This window comes from Cygnus atratus, chromosome 17 (genome assembly GCF_013377495.2).
Source record: "Cygnus atratus isolate AKBS03 ecotype Queensland, Australia chromosome 17, CAtr_DNAZoo_HiC_assembly, whole genome shotgun sequence".
Lineage (NCBI taxonomy): Eukaryota > Metazoa > Chordata > Aves > Anseriformes > Anatidae > Cygnus > Cygnus atratus.
In genome coordinates, this window is record NC_066378.1 from 13,387,933 (window position 1) to 13,397,990 (window position 10,058).

Consider the following 10,058-nt stretch of genomic DNA (forward strand, 5'->3'; position numbering starts at 1 on the left):
TGGGATGTGGCGGCGTCCTCGCACTGACGTGGGTGGTGACGCCCGGCGCTGGCTCCTCCAGCACGGGAGCACCCTCGCAGCCCAGGTCCGCAAAACCACGTTATTGCAGCGCCCCTGCTGCCAGGGGAACGAGGGGTGCTGCGGGAGGGCCCTGGGCCGGCTGTGCCCTCGTCCCGCAGGCGAGCGGGACCCCAGGCCGAGCCTCAGAGGCCGGGGCTCCCCGGGGGGGCGTCTCCTCGGTGCCCGCGGGGAGAACCCCACGAACGGGGCCTGGGTTGGAGCCGCTGAGCCCCCGGGGGGGGGAGCGGGCTCGGGGCGGGCGGAGCCTGGGGGGCAGCGGCGGCGCCCGCCTCGGGCTGCACGTGCGGGCACGCGGGTGGGCGGGGCGAGGCGAGGCGGGGGCGTGGTTACGAGCGGCGGGGGGCGTGGTTACGAGCGGCGGGGGCGTGGCGCTGAGCGGCGGGGAGCGCGGTGGTGAATGGCGGGGGGCGTGGCGCTAGGCCGCGGGAGGGGGCGTGGCCACGCAGAAAAGGGGCGTGGCGCGGCGGGGGGCGTGGCGCGTGTGGCGGCGCCGTGCTGTCGGTGCGGCGATGCTGCGGCTGGCCCTGCGCTCGTCCCGGCTCTGCCGGGGCCCGGCCCGCTCCGGGGCTCCGCTCTCGGCCGCCGCCGCCTCGCCCATCCCCGCGCCCAACCCGCGGCCCGAGATCGCCTACGACAAGGTAGGGCCGGCCCGGGGGGGCGGCAAGGGCTGCGCGGGGGCGAGCTGGCGGGGGGAAAGCGGGGGGGGCTGTCCCGACACGGCTGGGGGTGTCACGATATGGGGGGGGGGTGTCCCGGCGCGGGAGGCTGTCACGACGCAGGCGGGTGTCCCGGTATGGCTGGGTGGGTGTCCCGACACGGCTGGGGGCTGTCCCGACATGGGTGGGTGTCCCGACATGGCTGGGCCGGCGTCCCGACGCGGGTGGGTGGGTGTCCCGATACGGGTGGGTGATCCGACACGGGCGGGTGTCGCGACGCGGGCCGGGCGCTCCTTCCCCGCGGCCGTGGTCTGGAGCTCGGCGAGAGCGGGCCCGCCCCGGGCCGGCCCCGCGGCCCCGGCCCCGGCCCCGGCCGTCCCCGCAGGTCCCCGCGGGTCCCCGCAGGTCCCCGGGCTGCCCGACACCCGCTGCCGGGGCGATGCAGCCCCAGTGCCGCGGGTGAAACGGGGCGCGGTGCCGGCGCCCGGAGCGTTTCCCCCCTCTCCCGAGGCTCCCCGGGGCTTCGGAAGGACCCGGTGAGAGGGGAACCGCCGCGCTGCGGCTCCTTTTTGTTGGCTGGCGGCTGCCGGTCCGCCTAGGCCAGAAAATCGCCTTCAGATCCGCGCGGTTTTGGAGCCCCCGCAAGCTGAGTCCCTTGAATTAAACAGCCTGCTAAGAAGCCATCAGACAAATACAGCTCGCAGCGACTCCTCCTAGGTCTGGCTCCGAGGCGTGACACTGCTTCGCTTTCTTCCTTACAGATCTTCATAAATAACGAGTGGCACGATGCGGTCAGTAAAAAAACCTTCCCAACTATCAACCCAGCGACAGGAGAAGTTATCTGCCAGGTTGCCGAGGGCGATAAGGTAAATATTCCCTCTGAGGTCTGTTTGTTTGCAGCACGCAGGGATTGCGGAGCGGCTGACCTGCACCAATGCTGCATCCAGTGCTGCTGCTGTCCTTCCCGAGCAGTGCTCTCACAAAACCCTCCGGCTTTGCCTCTTCCCAGTGGCAAGCTGGGACTGGAAAGGGTGGGGAGGAACAGACGTGGTGTGGAGTGGAGCCTGTGCTGGGAGGAGCAGCCGTGGGTGGAAGCTGCTGGGCCAGGAGGGGTGAACGCTGAGACCCCTGCTGTGGTGGGAGCGTGACCCAGAGTCATGGCAGGAGAGGAAACAGAAGGCCAGGGTTGCCTGAACGGCCTCCACGTGCTGTACACGTGTAGTGGGAGACCGTCCCCAGCCCAGGGAAGTAAAAAAACGAAAGAAAAAGGGTTGGGAGCAGCCATATGATTGCCCTGTGCTTTATGCAAGGCCCTCCTAGGAGTCTGTGGCACAGCAAGGTTTTGTTTCCCAGCAATTTGGGGCTCATCCTCCAGTCTGGAAACTCGTCTGTATTCCCCAGGGGAGGGGTGAGCGAGGGAACCCTTTGTTGTTTGCTTGTCCGCGGCACAGTGGCTTGTCTTGGTGAGACCATTACAGCAAGGCAGAACAGAAAAACAACTAAAAGCAAATTAATGTCCCGACTGGGCAAAATGAGGGATTAGAGATACTTGATACTTACTTATCAAGGAAAAAAGTGCTTTAGAATGTGCTAGTGAAACCAAATCCTGAAAGAGTGTCAAAGCAGACTTCTAAAGCTCTTTCCTTGCCTTGTTCTAGGACGCAAACATTAACCCAGCAGATGATATTGCAGAAATAACGTCAATATTTGCACTCCACATAGCTGAAATAAGAGGCACGGGTGGTGTTTCCTCCTGGAGCCCAGGGAGGGCATCAGCTGCGTTGTGAGAGGGAGGCCGGGGCTGGTTGCTCCCTTCTCAACCCCCTTGCTTGGACTCCTCTACAGGCCGATGTGGACAAGGCTGTTAAGGCAGCCAGGGCAGCTTTCCAGCTGGGCTCGCCTTGGAGGAGGATGGACGCTTCTCACCGCGGGAAGCTGCTGAATCGCCTGGCTGACCTGATTGAGAGGGACCGGGCTTACCTGGCGGTGCGTATCGCGCTCCGTGGTCCCTCAGCCGGGGCAGAGACGGGTGGTGTGCCCCCTTCGGTGTGGTGAGGACGTCAGCCACAGCTAACTCTGAGCTGCTTGGGAACCTGAAAGTTCAAAAGCCAACATGCAGAACTGACACGAAGAGCAAACCGAGAATCAAATCTAAATCTGTACGTGTGATATTCCTCGTCTCGTGCTTCAGGCAATCCCAATGTCTTTTGTAGGCGCTGGAAACTCTGGATAATGGCAAACCGTACTCCATCGCCTACTTGGTGGATCTGGACATGGTAGTCAAATGTCTCAGGTAGGCATGGAGGCTACGGTGACAGCGCGGTCGCTTCACGCCCCGAGCTCCTGCTTAGCTGGCCTGTGGAAAGTGAACCTTTGATGCCTCTGATTCAGGCTGGTTCTGACCCCTTGGTATTATCTGGCCCTTTCAGTCTCTGTTTCCATCTTTCTTTTTTTTTTTTTTTTTTGTTATGAAAATTCGTTGTGTTTGTACTTCCTGTGATTTTTCCAAAGGGCTTTTGTTATATGCATGCTGCTCTCTTACCATATGCAGAACTTGCACAAATCTGTGGTGCAGTGCAGGAGTGACACAACAGATGCCATACAAATTGCTGGCAAACGTGCGAGACGAAAGTTTGCATTTACTGTCCACTCTTAAGATCACCTTCCTGGGAAATACTTGCGTTAGTGTGCACTTTATGAAGCGACCGAAGAAGGGAGGAAAGCAAAGAGCTGGAGGAAATCTTCCTTGTTTTCTGTTTTCAATTCAGTGACCAAAACTTTGTTGTTGCCAGGTACTTTGCAGGCTGGGCTGATAAATTCCACGGCAAAACCATCCCTTTAGACGGAGACTTCTTCTGCTACACGAGACATGAGCCAGTGGGAGTCTGTGGACAGATAATCCCCGTAAGTAAAATGTATCAATAGGTCTTGAAATAGTATTTCAGAAAATGAGTGTTACAGCGAAGAGGTATCTTAAAGTGCAAGTCTGTTGTGAAGCGCTGCTTCCTTCCAATGCTAAAAATAGAGTGATCCTGGCTCCAGCTGGGAGGGCTGTTACTTTGCTCTGGCAGCACAGGCCTACTTGTTGATTTCATGGGGTCTGGGTAAGATTTATTTTGTATCTGCTGCTGCTGCTGCTGCAAAAAAAAAAGAGAATATTAGCCCCTTTATTAGCTCAGAGCCACAGTTAAGTTTAAACTTATGTTTTTAATGCTAGGTAGTAGTTTGTACAATGAGGAAACGGAGCACTAGCATGCGAAATTCAGTTTTATGTAACTGGTCTTATTTCTGTAACTGGTAGCAAGCAGAGCAAAGAGGTTTGTCAACAGCAAGGCCTCATGTATGCAACGATCCCTGGACGGTGATACCTGCTTGTAGGAGTAGCCACATTCTGGTTGTTGCATGCTGTGTTTGCACGGGTTTTGTGTCTGCATTGCACAAGAGCTGAATGGAAATGCCTCACCGCTCTGTGAGCACTGCCCTGTCGTTACAAAGGGTTCCTTTCAAAACACGTAAAAAAAAAAACATTTAATGGCTAAACGGAGAGTAAAGATTAATTCCAAAAAAGCTGTGGTTTCGCAGTGGTACTGAGAGGCTTCACACGTCAGTACAGTTTTCCTGGGCAAGCAGAAGACAGTGCTTGAAAAGGAGCCAAAAACCGCAGCTAGGGAAGGATCAGAGGCTGCTTCCATAGGTGCTGCACCTCCAGATTTGAATAAAGCTCGCTCGTTACTCGCTCGGTAATTGGAACTTGCAAGCTCAGACCAGCAAATCTCTCCTTGTTTTCCAGTGGAACTTCCCGCTGTTGATGCAGGCATGGAAACTGGGGCCTGCCCTGGCTACCGGGAACGTGATCGTGATGAAAGTGGCGGAGCAAACCCCCCTGAGTGCCCTCTACATAGCTAATCTGATCAAGGAGGTGAGGGGAAGGGCTGGGTTTCCGTCGGCTGACTCGCTGGCACTGCTGGAGTTCGGGGTAACACAGCCAAACTGGAGGGCACGTGACAGGAATAGAGGAGGGCTGTCTGGTCTGGAGAAAGGCTGGATTGTCTTGGATATCTTAGCGTTTGGGTATCTTAGCGTTTGGTTCAGCAAAAAAAACACATTCAAACACCTTCATCCTCATAAATGCATATGCAGAGGACATCCCCCTGGATTTAGGGAAGGACTCTGAGGTTCAATTGAATAAACTTCAGGGTGATTAGAGAGCTAAAATACGTGCCAAAATAAAAGCTAAAATAATGTATAACTCTAAGCCATGTTTAGGGTGCAGGGTGGGGCGAGGAGTTGTCCCGGTTCTTGCAAATTAAACGTTAAAACTGAAGACCTGGGAAATGAAAATGAGCTAGGAAAGGCTCTGTTCTTTGTGGGAGGCATTTCGGAGCGTTACTAACAGCCGAATGTAGGTGAAAGCCTTGATTCGTGGAAGGAATAATGTTGCCCTCTCCTGCTGTGAACCTGCAGGCCGGATTCCCCCCAGGCGTGGTGAACATCATCCCCGGCTACGGGCCCACTGCGGGGGCTGCCATCTCTTCCCACATGGACGTAGATAAAGTGGCCTTCACTGGCTCCACAGAGGTAAGGGGGGGCCTTTACCTTTAAGCCCTCGGGACGTAAAGATTATCTCGTGTCTGTATTGCTTCTTTTGTACAAAATACTGGAGGTGCATCACCTTCTACAACTTCCTTCGAGAAATACAGCTGACTTTACAGCATGACATTTAATTCTCCTTTGTGCAAGACTCTTTTTAGGTGCTTTCTTTAGAGTATTTCCTATTGTTTTCCTTGATCTGCTTTGTTCTAGAGGTGAAACTCTAGGCGGACTTCCCTTAAAGCCCTGACAATGAAGGGATTACTGTCAAACTGCTGACTGCCACCTAAAACCAGCCGCCCTGCCGGGTGTTGCTGCGGGCTGGAGGCAGTCCCTAACGCCTCTTCTCCTGGTGCAGGTCGGGCACCTGATCCAGAAGGCTGCAGCAGAGAGTAACCTGAAGCGGGTGACACTGGAGCTTGGAGGAAAGAGTCCAAATATCATCATGTCTGATGCCGACAGTAAGCACCTGCTAGCGGAGCGTTTGGTCTGTGCGTTTCACGCTGGCTTTCTGCAAGCAGAGCTGGAGGGGAAAAGAAAGCTCTCCTACGTCGTGTGTCCCCAGCTCTGACACCACCTGGCTGTTCTCTCTCCGTGAAGTCTCTGTGCCTCCTGCTGCAGCTGCCGCATTTGTGATCAGGGCTTCTTCACTCCCACTTCTTTCCCAGTACTGGGAAGAAGCTCAGTTATCAACAAATGAGAATTGTTTCAGTATCTTCCTTCAGTTTTCTCAGTTCTGTTTTTCTTTCTCTCTCTTAGTGCTTACCGCCCTTTTCTGTTCTTATGCAGTTCTGGTTCTCTCATCTCTTGCATATGAATTCATTTTTGATCTGGATGAACCAAACGCATTAGTAAGGAAGGAAATTCTACTAGAGCCAAACCAACTCATCTTTAATATCTGTTAATTTCAAATAATAACTATAATCTGCCTCAGATCAGATTTTTTTTTTCTATTATGGGGTGCACTAATGGATCTTTATGCTGATTAAATCTGTATCTAACTACCAAAGCATAGAAAATGCCCGTCAGCTGAAAGGACCTTGTGTCACTGATGCTCCAGTAGCTAGCATGATAATAGTTCAAAAAAAGTCACTTACTGACTTGGGCTGGTTTTGTCTTCCTCTTCTCCCCCATCTTAGTGGACTGGGCTGTGGATCAAGCCCACTTTGCCCTCTTCTTCAACCAAGGGCAGTGCTGCTGTGCCGGATCCCGAACGTACGTCCAGGAAGATATATACCATGAGTTTGTGGAGAAGAGTGTTGAGAAGGCCAAGTCCAGGGTGGTTGGAAACCCGTTTGACTCTAAAACGGAGCAGGGACCTCAGGTGAGAGCAGGAAATGTCTGGAACTGTTATTTCATGAAATTATCCCAATCTTGAGTCATTGTGCATCGGTAGGTCAGGATCAGGGCTATGCTCCAGTCTCCCAAATAATCTCCTTTGAACTGTGCCCATTACCTCCGTGTGCAGGAGGGAGAAGTTAATTAACCATTCTGGTTATTCCAAAACCTCCACTTGAAACTGGCACTTAAAAATCCTCATCTCCCTTGGAAGCTTGCTTGGCAGCCTATTGAAATGGGGAACTGCGAGAGCCCAGTTGCATGCCGGAGAGGCTGCAGCCAAATCCTTTTTTACCCCCAGCAAACATCAAGCTGACCTGTCTGTCCTGATGGCTCTTAGGTGGATGAAGAGCAGTATAAGAAGATCCTCGGTTACATTAGTACCGGGAAGCGTGAAGGAGCCAAGCTGCTGTGCGGTGGCAGCCCCGCTGCAGACAGAGGCTACTTCATCCAGCCAACTGTCTTCGGCGAAGTGCAGGACAACATGACGATCGCCAGGGAGGAGGTGAGACCTGCGGCACCTTTCTGCTGTCAGCTTCGCACTTCTTTCTTGCTTTGCACCCACCGGTGTAACACGAACCAGGTCTGCAAGCACTGGACATTCACAAAATGAGAACAGAAAGAGAGACTTGGCACTTTTTAGGAAGTTACCACAGCAAAATTCCCTCCAAATTACATGCTGGGTGCTTCATAATATGGGAAGTGACCACAGTGATACTTTGAATGTAGCGTCCTGTGTAACTTCCAACATACACACATAACTCCAGCATCAACCACAGCCTCTCCTGGGATCACTTCACAGTTTTTCACTTGATCTGTTTGGATCTTGCAGATATTTGGGCCTGTCATGCAGATTCTGAAGTTCAAAACAATTGAGGAAGTAATTGAGAGAGCAAACGACTCCAAGTATGGTCTAGCAGCAGCAGTCTTTACGAAGGACCTTGACAAAGCTAACTATGTGTCTCAGGCCCTGCGAGCTGGAACAGTTTGGTGAGCCTTGACACTTTTTTCTCCTTAAACTGCTGGCAGCTTTCATGTGCGCTGTGATTTCTTGTTACACTTGCTCTTTGTTAGCCTGTCTCTGCTTTGGATCAAATTTTACAAGTACCTCACTGAATGTAATGTCAGACCTTCAACTGCAGTGCTACTTTTGGTGAAATTTAGGAATATTAAGTTTCCATGCTCTCATTGTGAATTAGTGAGTGGGATGGGGGAGCAGAACTCCAGCAGTGCAGTTGGCAATGACAGCAGCTCCTGCAGGGCTCTGGGCTTGTGTGATGCAAGACACGAATTGATTTCATGGTGTTCTGTTTCCTGGCTGATAAAGATGAGGTTCCAGTATTGATTAAATTTGCTGGTTGAGATAACTAAGAAATGGGGAAATCGTGCCTAGAAATTCATCCGTCCCTCTGCTGTAAACAGCTGAGATGTCCATTTGCTGTGGAAAAAGCTCTTCTGTTAACCTGTTCTGAAGCTATAGGTGCTTAACTCATGCTTTCCTTTTCAGGGTGAACTGCTATGATGTGTTTGGTGCACAAGCCCCATTTGGTGGCTACAAAGCATCTGGGAATGGGCGAGAGCTGGGAGAATATGGTCTGGAGGCATATGTAGAGGTGAAAAATGTGAGTATCCCCCTATGTGAGTTCTTCTCAAACATCTGCTATAGCTCCAAATTGTCTCTGTACCTGCTGGCGTGGGCCTGAGAGTTACCGTTCTTTCTAATGCTTGAACCGAACTTGGAGCTGTGCTTCTGAAGTAACCACAAACAAAACTCCGTGCAACTATTTAAATCAGAAAGCTAGTCTTGTTTTGTACAGCTTTAGAAAACAAGGGTATGTGACCTGACTGAGTGATTACCAATTGCCTGCACCACTTGGCACAGTTTAGCTGTCTCTCACTGTAAGGAGTGGAAGCGTGCTGGCTTCTCTGCAAGCTTATTTCGTGGAGAGCCTGCGCTGGGGGCGAGCGTCAGTGGGGTGGAAGCTTCTGTGTGTCCAAACTGGCAGATGAATACTGGGCACTTACCGCTCAGGAGGAGGAATCTGAGCAGTGACCCCCAGCATTAATGCCGCTCTCTGGAGCAGCATTGCTGGCGTTGGGCAATCCGCAGACGGAGTAATTTCCTGGAAGGCGAGGCAGAAGGGCTGGCACTCGGTCTTGCTCGCAGCTGTGGTGTCTGACAGGTGATGGAGCTCGTGGGCTGCGGTGGTTTGCCTGCGGCTCCCGAGTCACAACCCAGCACGAGGTGTGGAACAGCTCAGGGCCTCCGGCGTGTGCCTGGCAGGGAGCTCGTGTGGTGTGGGAGCAGGCATGGTCGGCTGTGCTCTGCTGGGGCTCCTCTCTCCCAGCGAGCAGGGACACCTCTGGAGAGGTGCAGGGACACCTCTGGAGAGGAGCAGGGACCACCTCTGAGCTTCCCCCTGCCTCTTAGGACAGGTCTCCTGACCCCGGTCAGTGACCGCTGCCGGGGACACGCTGTCCTCTGGCTCGGGTTCCCTTCGGTGCGGTGCTGCTGCCCTTCAGGGGAATACAACTGGCTGCTGCCTGCAGGAAAGTGACCTGTGACTTTTGTTTTCCCTAGGTAACGATCAAAATTCCACAGAAAAACTCCTAAAGGACAACAGCCTCCCCCACGTTTGGAGAACACGTATGCAGCTTTGTGAGAAATAAAGCAAAGGAAACCTCTTTAACACGCAAAGCTTAGGTGGCAGCCGTGTTAACTCTGCGTTAAGAAATTATGCTTCGGAAGGTGCCCGGAGGAGCTCTGTCTTCAGAATACTGCAGCCACTTGGTAACAGGGCCATACTCCTGTTGCAGCTGATGAAAGTGTTGGGTTTATTCCCTCAGAAAATCATTTATTTGCTTGTTTGCGGTAGGCTTTGTAAGCGCTTCACAGCCCCAGTGCAGCGTGGGGGGGTGCTCCCCTTTTGTACCTGTGCACAATAAACAGTTTTGTCACTAAAGCTGCCCCTGCCTTCTGTTGGAGCACGGGGCGGGTGGCAGTGAGCTAAGGAGGGACTCGGATATAGTGCGATTGTTGATTATTTGTGTGCGATTATTGATTTCATGTGTGCGATTTATTGATTTATTCACTTTTATTCGTGCTTTTCACTCCCGGGGCGGGGCCCGGTACCGCCGCCCCTCAGGGCCTCGCCTCAGATCCGCGGGCGGTGCCACCTCAGCTCTCGCGAGACTTCGCGTCTGAGTGGGGGGGAGGGGGGGAAGCGGCTATAGGGGGCGTGGCCTCAGGGCTCCCTTGGCCCCGCCTCCGCCGTTCATCAGCCCTTCCCCTCGCGTGACGTCATCAGTTGGCACCGAGCTCCAGTCAGGCCCCCGGGGCCCTCCACAGCCCCTCGGTGCTTCCAGAGCCGCCCTCAACGCCCGCCTGCGCCC

At 53.7% G+C, this 10,058-nt stretch overlaps 1 protein-coding gene across 1 annotated transcript; it reads left to right on the forward strand.

Annotated features, from left to right (window-relative positions):
- Window positions 1–510: 510 nt before the first annotated feature.
- ALDH2 (aldehyde dehydrogenase 2 family member) lies at window positions 511–9,628 on the forward strand. Its single transcript, XM_035565734.1, has 13 exons — window positions 511–719; window positions 1,499–1,603; window positions 2,583–2,723; window positions 2,951–3,030; window positions 3,530–3,641; window positions 4,528–4,656; window positions 5,202–5,315; window positions 5,686–5,788; window positions 6,467–6,651; window positions 7,006–7,170; window positions 7,498–7,655; window positions 8,173–8,287; window positions 9,247–9,628. The coding sequence occupies exons 1-13, from the start codon at window positions 591–593 to the stop codon at window positions 9,277–9,279; spliced, it is 1,569 nt and encodes a 522-aa protein (XP_035421627.1). The 5' UTR covers window positions 511–590; the 3' UTR covers window positions 9,280–9,628.
- The last annotated feature ends 430 nt before the right edge of the window (window positions 9,629–10,058 follow it).